The following is an 18125-nucleotide window of genomic DNA, read 5'->3' on the forward strand; positions in this document are numbered from 1 at the left end:
TATGATTAGCGTACGATTAAATCGAGAGCGTCACATTGGGACACATGAAAAACTTCATGCCCAACCAATCTGAAAAATTTGTCACCTCCTTCACCTTGCAGAAAACGCTACACCAACAACACAGTACTTCCACCCCCGAGGCAAGCTCGCACTCTTCATTTTCCTAGGCCTAATGCTTTGATACGAGCAAGGTAAACTCATACTGACTACGAAAGAAGTGTGACATACTGAGGCGAAGTGCGGCTGGATGATGGTGAAGAGTGTTTCAGTACCTTTCTTTTATAGGCTCGGGCGGATGTGTAGGCGGAAAATATGACGTGAAGAGGCGAAATTTATTAGAAAAAAAGGCGTGAACACAGCTGAAAATTAGGCGGGAAAAAAGAACATCTCACAGATTCCCTGCGTGGAAATCCGCACCTGATAACCTCAAAATGAGCGCCAGCCAGCGCCACTTTCGGCGGCAGATTACAGTGCCGGCCGCGTGACGCGGTGGTGGCAGGGCCCGCGTGCTGCGGCCCGTTCCGTGGCGTCATTCGGTGCAAGGGGATTCCCTCCTGGCCGCCTCGTGCGGTTGCGGCAGGCCCGAGCCGCCTCACGTGATGACGTCAGGTGACACGCGTCGCCTGGCGCGCGTGCCGCCACGAGAAGTGGGGTCCTTTCTGCAAATCGACGCTGCGGGTGATCTTTTCCGACAATTTAACTTGGTTAGTGGTTCTTTTGGACAGAAATTCAATGGAAAATAATGGGATCTGGAAATTTACTCTTTCATCGTTCGTCATTACACTCGGTATTTATTCGTGAGCGAAAGGGAATCGGCGATTGGCGCAACAGGAGAACTCCCCACAAGACCATCAAATTCCCCACCCGCAACCCTTTGCTCGACTCAAAACCCTCGACAAGCGCCGTCGACCTCGCGCGGCCGCCGCAACAATGGCGTCCCTTTTCAAGGTATGGATCCCTCCGAACCCTAACCAAGCATCCGACCCCCTCTTACTCTCCGCTCACGCGGCCCGCGCCTCTGCCCTTCCAGGACCCGAGCAAGCTGTCGGTGTACAGGGACCGGCGGTTCCCTGGGACACAGGAGGAGTTTGAGGGGGCGCTGCTGGCGTCGCTGACGGTGTACGTGGGGAACATGTCCTTCTACACCACGGAGGAGCAGGCCTACGAGCTATTCTCCCGCGCCGGCGAGATAAAAAAGATCATCATGGGCCTCGACAAGAACACCAAGACCCCCTGCGGCTTCTGCTTCATACTGTGCGTGCTCTTTTCCTTACTGCGCCCCTTGCGTTTAATTTGTTCAATTTTCTTGTGCTGGATCCGGTTATGTAGCATGTCATAATTTTAGACCCAAGGCATTGGCCCAGTTTTGTTAGAAATTGAGGCTCAAATGTAGTTTTTGATGCAATTAGATGCTTGGAAGGTGGCCATCTAGTTCTGATTATGCATTGACTTAATTCGGTGGTAGTGTCCTGCTGTGACTGTGAGAGGCAATCATTGAATTGTGATACTAGAATGCCTGATGCAATTTTGGTGCTGCTGGGAACGCGTGGAACATGCTAGAACAGGAATATTTGCTGTCCCACTGTAAATGTGGCGTAGCTTGAACAACTAGATGTTGTATAGGTCTTGTGGAACTCGGTTTCAGGTTTTGCAAGGGTAGCACCGTAATAGCGTGTCCTTGATTCTTCTAGAACTAGGCCTTACAGCCTCACAATGGCTTCCCTGTCATATGCATTGTTCCAAATATCGCCCAGTTAACTGCCGATATGGTCGATTAACTGCTGTTCGGACCCCTCCCGGTAAGGGAATGTGTTATTCGAGCAATTAACTGGTAGGTCCAGTTAATCTGTCTGCCAAGCCGATTTATCAGCTGTCAGGCCGAGTTATCGGTCTGGCCAATTAACAGCTTGCCATTTTGCCCAAAACTGGCCCCTTCCCTCCCTACTTTTCACAGCCACACATTAGGTAGGTCGCTCCCTTCCATTCCCATTGGATCTGTTTCTGCTCCCGCTCATGAAGGTTTATGGCCTTCCAGATCGGCTGCAACATCATCAGACCATCGAACACTTTTCCTTGTTACTATGTAGCCTAGGATTGCATATTTAGACATTTTGTACATTATGTGTTGCTATATAGCCTAGAATATATAGATATGGCCCAAGTTAACCCCCTGATAAATGGGTTACCGATAAATTCAGTTAAATGGTCGATTCGCCGATTAATCCCTACCCCCCCCCCCCCCCCCCCCCCCCCCCCCCCCGCGACATGGTACCAGCTACCGATATCCATATCCTGACCATTTTCTAAAAAGGAATCTCGTCTGGATATCGCTGCACGATGCATGTTCTGTTCTCTTGTGCACTATTGTTAGAATACATTTTTGTTGTCGTGCTGGGATTGTCTTGGCTAAGTGGTGACCAATCATGCCATCATGCATCTGAATCTGGTTAGATTGGTTACTGGGTGAGTCAAGGTTGCCCCTATGGTAAGATTGTAAACTGGGGTGAGTACATGGTTTGTTCTTAAAGGCTGGTCTAACTGTTACCATATCTGGTTTTATGCGGTTCATGTATATTGAAAGTAATGGTTGGAAGTTGGAACTGTGTGTTAGTGATGTCACAAACCAGAATATGCCTTGGTTCTGGGATAAATCGGTGCACATGACTTGGGTGGGGCATTTCCTGATGTTTTCACCTTAAATATGCATGTAAGAGGTTTATCTGGTAGTCATATATCACATGCTTGTCTGCATTGATATATTTGAGTGTGTGTTGAGGTCTTTAAAGTTTGGAAGATGGCTATCGTTAGAATAATCCAAGGCTTTCTGTCGATCTACCAAGGACCAAGCAATCACACGAGCACGACACCGAGATTTGTTAACGAGGTTCACCGATATGGCTACATCCCCGGGGCATGACAACGGGCGCTCCTCCCCGTGACACCGTCACAATACCGCACCCCGGCCGTCCGGGTGCCGGCACACGCCGCCGGCTCCCCCGCGTACCTGGGCTATTATATTGGCATAGGTTACATCGTGTGTCTAGCCCCGCTATATATGAGAGGCCTAGGATACAAGTGTCCTACTTGGACACGACTCCATATCCTGTCTAAAGTCTAAACACAATACAACTACAAGTCCAATTGTAACCTACCGTGTACACAATATTCGACACAACTCTAACATCTATTGTCTAGTTTGAGCCAATATTGGCTAACTGGCTACCCTGTTTAGCTTGCAATGTTTATGCCCTACTCTTTCTATTCCTCCTTGTTCAGGTACTACTCCAGGGAAGATGCTGAAGATGCAGTAAAATATATTAGTGGCACAATGCTTGACGATCGCCCAATTCGTGTTGATTTTGATTGGGGCTTTGAAGAAGGCAGGCAATGGGGCCGTGGAAGGAGTGGTGGACAAGTATTATTACGATCTTACTCTTTATCTTAAACAGATATATAGGGCCTTCTACCCTACTCAGACTGATATTGTTTACTCCTTTCATAGGTCCGAGACGAGTACCGCACGGATTATGATCCTGATATCCTTTGATACTAAACTTTTTGCCGCTTACTGCAGTGATGTGAGAGCGCTAGCATACTCAGAAAAAGGCTTCCAACAATTTGCCTGTTCATTTGGACACTGTTGGTTGCTTTTTAGATGCTTATTTGTATTTTTCTTATAGGTCCACTCTTGATTTGATATGCCTTTACATGTTTCTCTCTTCCTATAAATTTCTCTTGAATCTTCCTTAATGAATCTAACGAAGAGGTGGCTATGGCAAGATGGTTCAGAAAGAGCTAGAAGCACAAAGAGAATTAGTTGACTATGGTGTAGGTTTTCAAACGAATGCTCCACCGCAGTGTAAGTTTTGAAGCTAGTTGTATTATGTGCTTTTAACAAAGTGTTGTACGCATTTACATTGCTTTTACATACCTTGTAATTTTGTGTCTCCATATACCTTGCTAAAAGCATGTATGTGTATTAGAACTGTAAATCCGTAATACTCCCTCCGTTCCTAAATGTAAGTCTTTTTAGAGATTTCTCTAAGGGGCTACATATGGAGCAAAATGAGTGAATCTGTACTCTAAGTATGTCTATATACATCCGTATGTAGTCCCCTAGTGAAACTTCTAAAAAGACTTATATTTAGGAACGGAGGGAGTAGCATTTTAAGTGGTTGCTTGTGTACAGTAGCCTCATCGATAGATTTGCGACTGGGAACTACTCCGTATTTGCCAGAAAAACAGAAACAATACATCCATTGTTTAAATCTAATAAATATAGTTTGATGAAATAAAATTGCCAAGCCGCTATCATGAAGTTTTGATTTCTAAAGTAGCTAGCTTCTGACAGATCCCATGTTAGTGTTTGTCTATGATAGTGCTTCACCTTGCATATAGCTTGCACTACACAGTCGAATATTATTTCTATCATTGACCTGCTAATGGGATTGAGTCCAGTTTCTTTCCATTATTTAGCCCTAACTTGCATTGCGCCTGCTTTGGATTTCAGTTATTACCCGACACAAATATGTGTACTGTTGTACAAACCATTCATATGTCGTCAGAAATGTGATTTTGCTGCATGTATTTTTTCCCAGTATTCGACTCCAGACAGGTTGAGCCTAACTATTTACCAAAAACATCTACACTTTCCATTTAAATATGCAGTTGATAGAGCTGACAGGAAGAGAGGATATGGTGACCGGAATGACAGAGGAGGTGCCACAGTTTTCATATATCCTTATATCCATGTTTTGTTTTTTGGAGGTAGAAAATAACATAATCTGATGCTTTGTCAGATTACCAACGGAGACGATCAGCACCAGATATGGCCAGGAGAGCAACTGACTCGGATTCTAAGAGAGATGCTAATCAAGAGCCTGTACTTACATCATCAACCTTTTCTTTCCCTCCACTTCACAAACATAAGACATTTATTGAGTATTCCATGGTTTCTTGTACAGGAAAAGAATCCCAGGTTTCGGGAGAAAGGTGATTCTGATGATGAAGACGAGGACTATGATAAGAAACGCCGGCGCTGAACATGAGAAGCAAATTGCTGCCATATTCAAATGCCCAATGACTACAATAGTAGTATTATCTATCTATCCTGTATGCCATATGACTTGATTTTCCCTTGAGCCATTCACATTTTGTCTGCGTTTTAGAATCAGTTCATCAGCACAGTGCAGCCTTTGTTGAATCAGTTCATCAATATATGACTCTGCACCCCCTGAAACTCTTGCATGTGTATGCTGCTGATTAAGACTATTAGTTTTAAGAATAGTTACAGGAACATGAATCTCCAGAAAGTTATGACTAGTCGAAGTGATTCAGTGGCCGAGAACTGTAGACCAACCTGATCTTATATTTAAGGGGCCGCCTATGCGTCAGCTACCTGAATTGTTTTTTGGCCGCCAAAAATCTGAGATGTTAGGATGCCGAATGCATATGACTGGATGGTCGTCTTCAACCTCAGCCTGTTTTCTTCTCCCCCCCACAAACAGATCAACGCCTGTCCAACCGCCCACCTGCTGCCGGCGGGGCGTTCCCCACCGCCCCACCATCCCCTTAACCTCCGCCATCGTCACGATGCAGAAAAGTGATGTACACTGAACTTTTTCCAGTCACCTGATATTTACTTATTTAGCATACGCGGATATTGAAATAACTTGTAACGCGAGACCTGGGGATTGGACACTTGTTGTCCGAGTTCCAATGTAGAAAGACTATTCTAAAAGATCAGTCCAATAATATCACTCGTTAAATAGCGCAATACTTCTTGATTCTCCGTTATCTGAATATATTGAACATTATAACCACAAATAGGAATGAAACGGCAATAGCTCCTATATGAACTACTGGGTAGAATATAGCGGAGAGAAGAGAGGTATCCTATTTCCTTTCAACCTAAATGGTTTCAATTTCAACTAATCTATAGTTGTTAGTCAAGGTCGCTTTATTAATACTTGGGCTGATATCATCAAACGTGTTAACCTTGGTATGGAGTAATGCACGAACGTAATGCTCACAACTTCGCTCTAGACTTGGCTGCTGTTGAGGTTCCATATGTATTAATGTAATGGATAAGGTTTTTCTGCTGCAAATAGCCCACAGATCATTTTCCAAAGACTACCTGCACCAGTTGGCAGCCGCCTGTGCGGACCGTGGCGCCATCTCTGAAATACTCCCTCTGTCCTAGTATAATATAAGAATGTTACTATGACCAATGTACTCATATATTGATTGTAATAATAACATTTTATACTCCCTCCGTTTCTAAATATCAGTCTTTTAAGAGGTTTCACTATAGAACTACATACGGATGTATATAGACATATTTTAAAATATAGATTCATTCATTTTACTTCGTGCGTAGTCTTTTGGTGAAATCTCTAAAAAGACTTATATTTAAGAACGGAGGGAGTATTATGGAATGGAGGGTGTACGGTGAAATGACTGCTCATCTGTTCTAGCAGCAATACTCGACATCTTATTAAACTATGTTTCGCCAGTATGACTGGGACACGTCCAGGAAAAAACACACCTAATGGACAGAGATCTCGAGTTATCAACCGCACTCGGCACATACACCAGTCAAGACTCAAGAGAGCAACTTGGCACGGGTGGCTGGATCTTCCTTGTCTTCCACCAAAATCATGAAAACATAGCCGAGGCACCACAACACAACATACTGGAAGGGTACCCAACACAGCAGCGCCACGAGGCTCAGGATGCTCCCCACATACTGCGGGTCCTTGATGTAGCCGAAGGGGAACTCTGTCACCCACGGGATCTTCTTCCCGAACCGGACACCGTAGTAGGTACCCGACTCGCCCAGCAGCTGGTACACCCTGAAGGAAAACCACATGTCTTAGAAGACTCTAAATCTCTTCCTTTTAGTTACATGTGATGAAATTAACAAATTTGACTGACAAATGTAGAATATAGTGTCTATCAAAACAGTTGTGTGCAAATTGGTTGTTCACTTATTTGTGGCCCAATGGTTCAATGATATGCAATACAAAAGTCACATGTACGAGAGTATAGAAGAGCATACAGAGGATGCTAGTTCCACGTCAAAACATCAAAAGCCGGAACATCAACAGATTTTGGAGCCTGAGTGCCTCAAAGGCCTCACACTCTCCAGGTGATATTAAGTGTTGCCAGAATTTACAAAGCATAGATATCAGTGGGCATCGCTACTTTAGCACAGCCATAAAACAGTAGTCATGTACCTGTAGCATATTAATGTATTCTTTACTAAAGCAGCAATTGTCCATAATCTCTAGGGGAGTGGTTTCACATATAAAAATATCACCATCATAGATTACCATGATTGTTACCAGGAGTGACCATTAACCTCTAAACTGGAAAATATACAATCAACTTATCCAAGAGGATGCAAAGACCTAACTTGCTGACATCGATTAAAACAATGTTCCCCATCGTCTTTTTTATTTAGTGAAGTATCATGCTTAGTGAAGACCCCACCACATTTGCAAGGTTTTCCTAGCCCGTAGAACATCCAATTATCCAAGGTTATGACAAGAACAAGAGCATGATAATTAAGCCCGAGTGCCCGACCCATTACTGAGAACGAGAAGATAAATCCAATAGATGTATTGGTGGATACATTGTAATAAATAGGGTCATCTAAAATACCAACCTATGACATACTTCCTCCGTCTCAAAATAAGTGTCATTGATTTAGTACAATTTTGGGGAGTACCACACAATTGTGCATACGATACTAGCCCCACCATGAGCAACCTTAAAGCACTACTAAAATACCATGAGTTCACATTTGTTAATACAAGATGGAATTCCAATCCATTTCTTCACATTAGCTGAAATAGCACAAAATATACCAATCAACACACCATCCACGTCAAGACTCACATGAATAAATTGCAGTATACCACACATCCCCCCCCCCCCCCCCCAACCCAGCTGACTCCCAATCCCAAATCCTAAATCTAACAAAACATGACGACTTCTATAATAAATCATACAAACACACACAGCCCAGTTCGTCATCCAAAGATGACTATCCGTTTTCCTTCTGAGCCACGTTCTTCATGCCGGAATATTAAGCTCCGACGGGTTTGCAATTTAGTAAGGGAAACAAAAGACGATAGCATAGCTTCTAGCAAAAGACATACATCGAAAACCTAGAAGTTAATCTAAAGGCGAAGGAGGGTGGTGCTTACTTGAAGTTGAGGTACTGGCCGAAGGCGAGCAGGGCGAGGGCGCAGAGAGGCGGGGGCCAGGAGAAGGAGGCGACGGAGGCGAGGGCGAGGAGCTGGAGCGCCTTGAGGACGTGGGAGACCTGCGCCATGCGGCGGCACGGGTCCGCGCCCCGGCCGCACAGGTCCACCCACCGCTGCGGGCGCGTCCACAGCGCCCAGTAGAACGGGAACGGCAGCAGCACGCCGATACCCGCAGCCAAGGCCGCCGCCGCCGCCATCTCGGGCTCCGGTGGCCTAGGATTTGCGCGGTTTCGATTTCAGCACGGAGAGACTGGGAGAGAGCAGGCGAAATGTTGGACGGTTTGCCGCACAGGGAATGAGGTTTTGATAAGGCGCTTGGCGATGAGACGAGGTGCACGTCTGAGAATTTGACGTGCGCTTCCTCCTCCTTGCTCAAATTTCCGAATTCTGATGCCAACCATTTCACCGAGTGCATTCTGGTTTACGAGATGAAGCAAAGATTCATATGCTGCAGCAATAGAGTTGCTCTCCATTTACGAAAAGATTAGAAAGCGAGATAAGCCACAGATCTAGTTGTCTGGTTTTCGGATCCCCAACAAATCAAACACAATTTACCTCGTACATATATATAACATTTGTTGTTGCTTGACTCAACAATAATTCCTAACCATGATAATGACCGTACCATGAGGATATAGAAACACAATTATCAACACTTCCACGTCAAGAGCAGGAAGAGAGAACCGGCACATTTGAGGAGCAGAATATCTAACTCTATCATGTGGCACACTCCAGAAAAAATATCAAAACTTCTGGAATTCCTTGTTTCCAAATTAGAGACCGAGCCTAGTTACTCGGCATCAGCATCATCAAAACCATCGTCTTCACCGTCGTCGACCGCTTGAGGCCCTACACTATCTTCACCTATTGTAGTATCGTCATCTCCCGACTTCTCAGGGCCTGGTCCTGCAGACACCTTGACCATCGCCGGACGTAATAGTCTCTCGCCAAGCTTGAAACCCTTCCGGAATTCTTGGAGCACGACCCCATCTTCATACTCCACTGATTCTTCTCGCATAATAGCCTCATGAAGCTGAAACACAAGGTGCAAAACGGACCAATGTTAAATAGAGTTAAACCTTTATCAAACCCCAGAATTAAAGATCAAAACTTTATGAGACATTCAATTATTTCTATGACAATCAGTAGCATTTCCATTTTACTATGATATTATCCAAAATCATGGGAGGATGCTATGTAAGATTGCTCTAGGGAAAAAGTAGACTTCACATAAAGCTATTTATTCTATCAACAAATGACATTAGCCATTTGCCTCTGCTCAGAACTGGATGATTGATCATGAATGCACTCGACACCAGTCCATGCAAGGCAAAAAAAAAAAAAAACAAACCAGATGTACTGTGATAATCATAAAATGCAGTTAAAAAAATATCCAGTTCAAAATATCATTTCTTGCTAGTGCTGATTACCATAGGATCAAAAGGTTTGCCAACAGTTTTCACATCTTCAACGCCCAGTGAATTCAGAATTTCGACAAGCTGCTTATAAATGCCCTGGTAGCTGTCATTTATTTTAGCTTCACGCTCTGTTTCCACCTTTATCTGTGTTTTTGCTCTTTCAAAGTTGTCAAGAACAGGCAACAAACTCTCAACAACTTCTCCTTGAACATTTGTCATCAAAGAAAGCTTCTCTCTTTCTGTCCTTTTCCTGTAGTTATCAAAGTCAGCACTAATACGCAAGATACGATCTCTCTCAGTTGTCAATTCTGCATCCAAAGCAGTGATTTTGCTCATTAGAGAAATTTTCTCATCCTCAATAGAAAGTAAAAAGGACTCTATCTCTGCAATTTTTGCTTCATCATCATTCATCAAAGCCTCTTTGTATGATTGCAATGCTATGATGAGAACAGAGGGAGTCTCTTCTGTGCCCACAGAACCATCGTCAGCAACAGTGTCCTCAGTAACTTCAGTTTCTGTATCCTCCTGTGACATACGAAAATTACAGCGCAAATATTTAACCATTCCAATATACAAACGGAAATTGTGCAAGGTTATTATTCTAACGATACATTTCCTTAGATTTTAATGATAATGAAACAAGATACTGCTACCCCAATGACATTTCATAGTAGTTAGCATTACATATTTATAGATAGCTTTTCAGTGCACAGCAATTTCCAGCCTCAATGTTGGCAACACAGCTCCTTATATCCTTGTGCTATCATATAATCTGCAGATCCTCATGCTATAAAGTATAAACTGAAGCCCATACTAAATTTGTATGTTCAATTGAACTAATGTATTACGAGTTACAGCAATCACACTTATTACTGTTTTAAATCTAGAATTAAGCCATTGCTCTGTAACGAAAAAAAACCAAGCCTATGCAATAACACAATCAATTAATTGTTCTAAACCTAAAATCTAAACCTGGATTAAGAAACGATAGAGGACTTTCAAATAAATACTATGAGCCTATGCTCTAGAATAATGAATTGCATACAATTAGGGACCAAATGTAGGAAGAAACAACAATAGCATCTTCCCACAAAAGCACAGGCTCACATGCATGCAGTTGGCTGGAGCTAAGATGAATATATAAAACTGGAGTTAGAGAACTAACACCCTGTACTGCAGGAAATTCCATCATAGCTACAGCTCAATGATGCGTATAAACGATAAATAGTTTGAGTGCTTCCACCTTTTACATTAGTTGAAGTTTTGCCTTTACAGCGTAGTATAAGCCACATACACAAACAGTTCCTTCAAACCTTCAAACTACACAGTGATCGCCAAGTAGAACTTAAATTTACTAGACCACTTGTCTAGCTCACAAGGTTGCACTGAGAATGAATTGAGAAAACGAACAAGCTTATATTGAATATGCTCTCGACAGACTCCTCCTCCTAGATAATAACGGCGAAAAGCTGGCCGACAGATGTTAATGCAAGCATGGTCATAGCGACCCCTTGGTATGCAAACCTGTGTGCGGTCTGCATATACACAATGTATGGCCCGCAATCTAATTTTCACCAGAGACGTACGACATTGTGACTCTAATAGCACACCTTCAGAACCAGACGCTTATCCATCGAAAATCATGCAAGGGAACCCAAAATTTACGGAAGCTACAAACAGGGATGGGGATGAGGATGCGACCCCTCACCTGCGTGGCCGTCTGCGCAGACTCGTCGGCCTCCGTAGCCCCCAATCGCCGCAGCCGGCTCGCAACGTGGCCCGGAGCGCGCCGGGTCGTGAGCAACTGGGCGCGGAGCGACCGCACCGGCGGGCGGCGGGAGCAGGCGAGGGACGCGGGGCACGGCCGGCGCGGGGAGTCACGGGCAGGGGAAGGGCGGGGCGCAAGGGCGGCCGCCGTGCGAAGGAGAGCAGCCATGCGGGCGGGGTGAAGGGGGAGACGCGGAGTGCTTTGCTGCTACCGGATGCGGGAGGGGAGAAGAGAAGACGGCACGAGATAACTTGGGGGCGGGTGGATGGATGATGGATCGAAAAGGCCAGACGGGTTCTTGTGTTTTCTCGAAGCAGCTTCTTTGCCATGTCCTGTCCTGTATATGCTTGTCCTTCTGTATCGGCTATTCTGTTTTTCTTTGCTTCGACGAAACCAACAGAAACTAATCAAGTAGTGTCTTCTTCGGGGTGAACATGGAGTTTCATTCCAATGAAATAGAATTACTGTATGCTGCTACAACGTAGTTTTATTTTACACAATACAACAAACAAATAAATGGAACTAGGCGTCTCTTTCGTCATGATGTTTTCAATACTTTTTCAACAAATCTTTCTAAAATTGATCGTGCGCATCGGAGTCTCCAATTCCATTTTACACCTTCATGAAGCATTTGATTCGCTCCCCTCTTCTCATCGACATAAACACGTATGCCCATCAAGTGATAGAAGGAGTAATTTAAATCCCATTCACGTTCATTATCAATGATCATGTTATGCATGATCACGCAAACAATCATGATATAGCAAAGGTTTTTTATTCTAGAATCTAGATGGTCCTCGCACAATAGCAAATTGAGATTGCAAAATCCCAAAAGCCATGCCAACATCTTTCCTAGCCGCCCCTTGTGCATTGTGAAAGATGAGTTATCTCTTACCTTGGGGTTTTGCAATTGGCTTGACAAAAGTACTCCACCTCGTGTAGATACCATCCGCAAGATAGTATCTGTAGTTGTATGTACGGTCATTTATTTCGAAGGTCACTGGTGGTGCTTCTTCATTTGCTAACTTGGCAAAAAGAGATGACTGATCGAGCATGTTGATGTTATTGCAAGATCCAAGCATCCTAAAATATGAATGCCAAAATCATGTTTCTTGATTGCCAACGGCCTCAAGAATGATAATGGCATCCTTCCCACGACCCTTGAACTTTCCATGCCATGTTCTTGGGCATTTTTTCTAATTATAATGTATGCAATCGACGGACCTAGCATGTCTGGAAACCCACGACCTTTGTTCATCTTCAACGACCTCTGAGTGTCCTGAGCATTAGGAGATCTCAAGTACTCTGCACCAAACACTTCTACCATAGTCTTTACAAATTGTTTGACATAGAAGAAGTGATCTCTGCTATCGCCAAGTTGTCATCAATGTAGTCTGCCCGAACACCGTAGACCATCATGCACAATGCGGAGGCGGTCTTCTGTTTGATGCTATGTCCAAGCAACACTACACAATTCCTCCTCTGCTCGAAGGGTCGATCATGCTGCTTCACGAAATTGCAAATGTGGATGAACAAGTCTTTGGACATTCTGAACCGGCATCAGAAGTACCTCTTCGAAAAAACAGGTGGTGAACCAAAATAGTCGCGCATCAACCTCTTGTGCGCCTCACCAGTTATGTCTGAATGAACGCACGACCATGCATGGAACCGTCATGCTTTGACTTCTTCTCCTTGTGCATCACGACTAGCATAACAATGTCATATTCTTTGTTCAAATTAAATTCCTCATCCGATGAGGAATCATCCACGGAAGAGGAGTCACACGAGCTCATCTACAATGCAGAAAATCACCGTCAAACTAACTCTCCAACCCCAATAAAGTCGGTTGTACCGCTACCTACGGGCGGTTGTGATACGTCTCCAACGTATCTATAATTTTTTATTGTTCCATGCTATTATATTATCATTCTAGGATACTTTTTGAGTAATTATTTACCAATTTATAGTATTTTTGAGCACTAACCTATTGACCCAGTGCCGAGTGCCAGTTCCTGTTTTTGGTGTGTGTTTGTTTTGCAGAAATTCCATATCAAACAAAGTCCAAAGACAATAAAAATTTATGGAGATTTTCTTTTGGAATATATGTGAATTCTGGGAGTCGGAATCAACGCAAGGCGATGCTCGAGTGAGGCACAAGCCAACAGTGCGCGACCCAGGGGGGCGCCCTGATGGCTTGTTGCCACCCCTTAAGTCGGTTGAGGCTCTCCTTCTACAGCAAGAAATATATTTTCATGATAAAAATCCCCTCAAAATTTCAGCCCGATCGGAGTTACGGGTCTCTGAATTTTTAAGAAACGGTGAAGGGCGAAAAAACAGGTCACGAAAACAAGAGATAAATACACATAGAGAGAGAGAGAGATCCAATCTCGGAGGGGCTGCTTCCCTGTGGGAGCCATGGCGGCCATGGACCAGAGGAGAAACCATCCTCCACCTAGGGAGGAGGCCAAGGAATAAGAAGGAGGAGGGGGTGATACGTCTCCAACGTATCTATTTTGCCAAACTCTTTTGCCCTTGTTTTGGACTCTAATTTGCATGATTTGAATGGAACTAACCCGGACTGACGCTGTTTTCAGCATAATTGCCTTGGTGTTATTTTTGTGCAGAAATAAAAGTTCTTGGATTGACCTAAAGTTTTACGGAGAACGTTTTTGGAATTAATAAAAAATATTGGGGAAAGAATCAACCAGAGAGGGGCCACAAGCCTGCAGGGCGCGCCCGTGGGGCCCCTATGGATCCACCGACCTTGTTTCCACTCCTATATATTCCTATCCGGGGAGAAAAAAAATCAGAAAGAAGAGTTCATCGCGTTTTACGATACGGAGCCGCCGCCACCTCCTGTTCTTCCTCGGGAGGACAGATCTGGAGTCTAATTTGGGCTCCGGAGAGGGGAAATCGACGCTGTCATCATCACCAACCATCCTTCATCACCAATTTCATGATGCTCTCCGTCGTTCGTGATTAATTCCATCGTAGGCTTGCTGTACGGTGATGGGTTGGATGAGATCTATCATGTAATCGAGTTAGTTTTGTTATGGTTTGATCCCTAGTATCCATTATGTTCTGAGATTGATGTTGCTATGACTTTGCTATGCTTAATGCTTGTCTAGGGCCCGAGTGCCATGATTTCAGATCTGAACCTATTATGTTTTCATTAATATATATGTGTTCTTGATCCTATCTTGCAAGTTATAGACACCTATTACGAGTTATGATCCGCACCCCCCCAGGGTGACAATAACTGAGATTCTTTCCGGTGATTACCGTAGTTTGAGGAGTTCATGTATTCACTAAGTGCTAATGCTTTGGTCCTGTTCTCTATTAAAAGAAGGCCTTAATATCCCTTAGTTTCCATTAGGACCCCGCCGACAGGGGAGGGTAGGACAAAAGATGTCATGCAAGTTCTTTCCCATAAGCACGTATGACTATATATGGAATACATGCCTACGTTACATTGATGAATTGGAGCTAGTTCTGTATCACCCTATGTTATGACTGTTGCATGATGAATGCCACCCGACATAATTATCCATCACTCATCCATTGCCTACGAGCTTTCCACATATTGATCTTTGCTAAGTTACTTTTCCATTGCTATTGTTACAATCACTACAAAACTGCTACTGTTACGTTTGCCACCGTTACCATTACTTCCATACTACTTTGCTACTAAAAACTTTGCTGCAGATATTAAGTCTTTCAGGTGTGGTTGAATTGACAACTCAGCTGCTAATGCTCGAGAATATTCTTGGGCTCCCCTTGAGTCGAATCAATAAATTGAATCAATAAATTTGGGTTGAATACTCTACCCTTGAAAACTGTTGCGATCCTCTATACTTGTGGGTTATCAAGACCTTTTTCTGGCGCTGTTGCCTGGGAGCATAGCTTTATTCTTTGAGTCACTTGGAATTTATATCTGTTGATCACTATGAAGAATCTGAAAGACGATAAAACCAAGATCTACCCCTCAACTACGAGGGCAGGTGAGGAACTGCCATCTAGCTCTGCACTTGATTCACCGTTTGTTATGAGTAAATTTGCGACACCACCACCTGCTACTGAATCTGATAATTGATGATGCTACTTCTGATATACATGATGCTTATGATGATATTTTGCTTGATACTATTTTGCCACTTGGTGAATTTCTTGATGAACAAATTGTAGAACGAATGCTGAAACTGATAATTTCTAAATCTGATGAAATTACTGAAATTGAACATCATGATGCACCTACTAGACCTAGCTCTCCTAGATATGAATTTCCTAATATACCCGAGGGTTATGTTATGGAAGGATAAGTAGCTAGGGACTTTCTTGCTTGTAAGGATAGAGATGATCTTAAGAAATTGTTGTGCAAGTGGAAGGAAAAATCTTTGAATGCTAGAATGCAATATGATCCCAAGTTTGCTACTTCACCTATCTGTGTTACTGATAAGGATTATGAATTATGTGTCGATCCTGAGTTAATTACTTTGGTAGAATCTGACCATTTCCATGATTATGAATCTGAAACTGTTGTGGCACACCTTACTAAATTGAATGATATAGCCATCCTATTTACTCAGGAGGAAAAAAATTGTTACTACTATATTCTTAAGATGTTTCTGTTCTCATTAAAGGGTGATGCTAAGATTGTTGGAAATATGCCCTAGAGGCAATAATAAAATGGTTATTATCATATTTCCTCGTTCATGATAATCGTCTATTGTTCATGCTATAATTGTATTAACGGGAAACAGTAATACATGTGTGAATAAATAGATCACAATGTGTCCCTAGCAAGTCTCTAGTTGGCTAGCTCGTTGATCAATAGATGATCATGGTTTCCTGATCATGGACATTAGATGTCATTGATAACGGGATCACATCATTGGGAGAATGATGTGATGGACAAGACCCAATCCTAAGCATAGCACTAGATCGTGTTGTTCGTATGCTAAAGCTTTTCTAATGTCAAGGGTCTTTTCCTTCGACCGTGAGATTGTGCAACTCCCGGATACCGTAGGAGGGCTTTGGGTGTATCAAACGACACAACGTAACTGGGTGACTATAAAGGTGCACTACGGGTATCTCCAAAAGTGTCTGTTGGGTTGGTACGAATCAAGATCGGGATTTGTCACTCCGTGTGACGGAGAGGTATCTCTGGGCCCACTCGGTAGAACATCATCATGAGCTCAATGTGACTAAGGAGTTAGTCATAGGATGACGTGTTACAGAACTAGTAAAGAGACTTACCAGTAACGAGATTGAACAAGGTATAGGTATACCGACGATCGAATCTCGGGCAAGTTCTATACCGACAGACAAAGGGAATTGTAGACGGGATTGATTGAATCCTTGACATCGTGGTTCATCCGATGAGATCATCGTGGAACATGTGGGAGCCACCATGGGTATCCAGACCCCGCTGATGGTTATTTGTCGGAGAGATGTCTCGGTTATGTCTGCATGCCTCCCGAACCCGTAGGGTCTACACACTTAAGGTTCGATGATGCTAGGGTTATAGGGAATTGTTATACGAGGTTACCGAAGGTTGTTTGGAGTCCCGGATGAGATCCCGAACATCACGAGGAGCTCCGGAATGGTATGGAGGTAAAGATTGATATATAGGATGGATGGGTTTGGATGCCGGAAATGTTTCGGGCACCACCGGCAAAGTGCCGAGACCACCGGAAGGGTTTCGGAGGCCCACCAGGAGAGGCTACCAGCCCCAGGAGGCTACATGGGTCAAGTGTGAGAGGGAACCAGCCCCTGGGTGGGCTGGTGCGCCCCCACACCTGGCCCATGGCGCCTAAGAGGGGGAGGGGGGACCCTAGCGCAGGTGGGCCTAAGGCCCACCAGGGGGTGCGCCACCCCCTCCTCCCTTCGTGGCCGCCACCCCTCCCCCATCTAGGGCTGCCACCCCCTCAAGGGGGAAACCCTAAAGGGGAGCGCCATCCTCCCTTCCCCCTATATATAGCGGGGTTTTTGGCCATTGGAGACACGGTTTTCTATCTCTCTCTCGGCGCAACCCTGCTCTTCTTCTTCCTCCTCTCCCACGGTGCTTGGTGAAGCCCTACCGGGAGACCTCGTCTCTCCATCGACACCACACCGTCGTGCTGCCGGAGATCGTCCCCAACCTCTCCCTCCTCCTTGCTGGATCAAGGTGCGGGAGACGTTACCGGGCTACACGTGTGTTGAACGCCGAGGTGTCGTGGTTCGACACTAGATTGGAATCACACCGCGATCTGAATCGCCGCGAGTACGACTCCATCAATCGCGTTCTAGCAACGCTTCCGCTTAGCGATATTCAAAGGTATGAAGATGCACTCTCCCCTCTCTCGTTGCTGGTCTCTCCATAGGAAGATCTGAATATGGCGTAGGAAAATTTTGAATTTATGCTACGTTACCCAACATTGGCATCCGAGCCAGGTTTTCTATGCACGAGTAGAACACAAAAAGGTTGTGGGCGATGATTTTGTCAATTCCTTGCCGCTACTAGTCTTATTCTTTTCCGGTGGTGTTGTGGGATGAAGCGGCCCAGACCGACCTTACACGTATGCTTACGTGAGACAGGTTCCACTGACCAACATGCACTAGGTGCATAAGGTGGCTAGTGGGTGTCTGTCTCTCCCACTCTAGTCGGATTGGATTTGATAAAAAAGG

General features: G+C 44.3%; 3 protein-coding genes across 3 annotated transcripts; 1 reads left to right on the top strand and 2 right to left on the bottom strand.

The window, feature by feature from the left end:
• Window positions 1–812: 812 nt before the first annotated feature.
• Window positions 813–5239, top strand: LOC123402335 (nuclear cap-binding protein subunit 2). Its single transcript, XM_045096237.1, has 8 exons — window positions 813–948; window positions 1031–1254; window positions 3277–3415; window positions 3503–3536; window positions 3761–3859; window positions 4669–4719; window positions 4800–4882; window positions 4965–5239. Exons 1-8 carry the CDS (start codon window positions 931–933, stop codon window positions 5040–5042), a joined length of 726 nt encoding a protein of 241 aa, XP_044952172.1. The 5' UTR covers window positions 813–930; the 3' UTR covers window positions 5043–5239.
• A 1207-nt stretch (window positions 5240–6446) lies between these two features.
• Window positions 6447–8579, bottom strand: LOC123401501 (phosphatidyl-N-methylethanolamine N-methyltransferase). Its single transcript, XM_045095322.1, has 2 exons — window positions 8214–8579; window positions 6447–6854 (listed from the first exon to the last, which is right to left on the bottom strand). The coding sequence occupies exons 1-2, from the start codon at window positions 8468–8470 to the stop codon at window positions 6605–6607; spliced, it is 507 nt and encodes a 168-aa protein (XP_044951257.1). The 5' UTR covers window positions 8471–8579; the 3' UTR covers window positions 6447–6604.
• A 234-nt stretch (window positions 8580–8813) lies between these two features.
• Window positions 8814–11783, bottom strand: LOC123401500 (protein GrpE). The gene is made up of 3 exons (XM_045095321.1): window positions 11400–11783; window positions 9704–10216; window positions 8814–9306 (listed from the first exon to the last, which is right to left on the bottom strand). The coding sequence occupies exons 1-3, from the start codon at window positions 11625–11627 to the stop codon at window positions 9064–9066; spliced, it is 984 nt and encodes a 327-aa protein (XP_044951256.1). The 5' UTR covers window positions 11628–11783; the 3' UTR covers window positions 8814–9063.
• Between the last annotated feature and the right edge of the window lie 6342 nt (window positions 11784–18125).

The sequence above is a fragment of the Hordeum vulgare genome, chromosome 6H (assembly GCF_904849725.1).
Source record: "Hordeum vulgare subsp. vulgare chromosome 6H, MorexV3_pseudomolecules_assembly, whole genome shotgun sequence".
NCBI lineage: Eukaryota > Viridiplantae > Streptophyta > Magnoliopsida > Poales > Poaceae > Hordeum > Hordeum vulgare.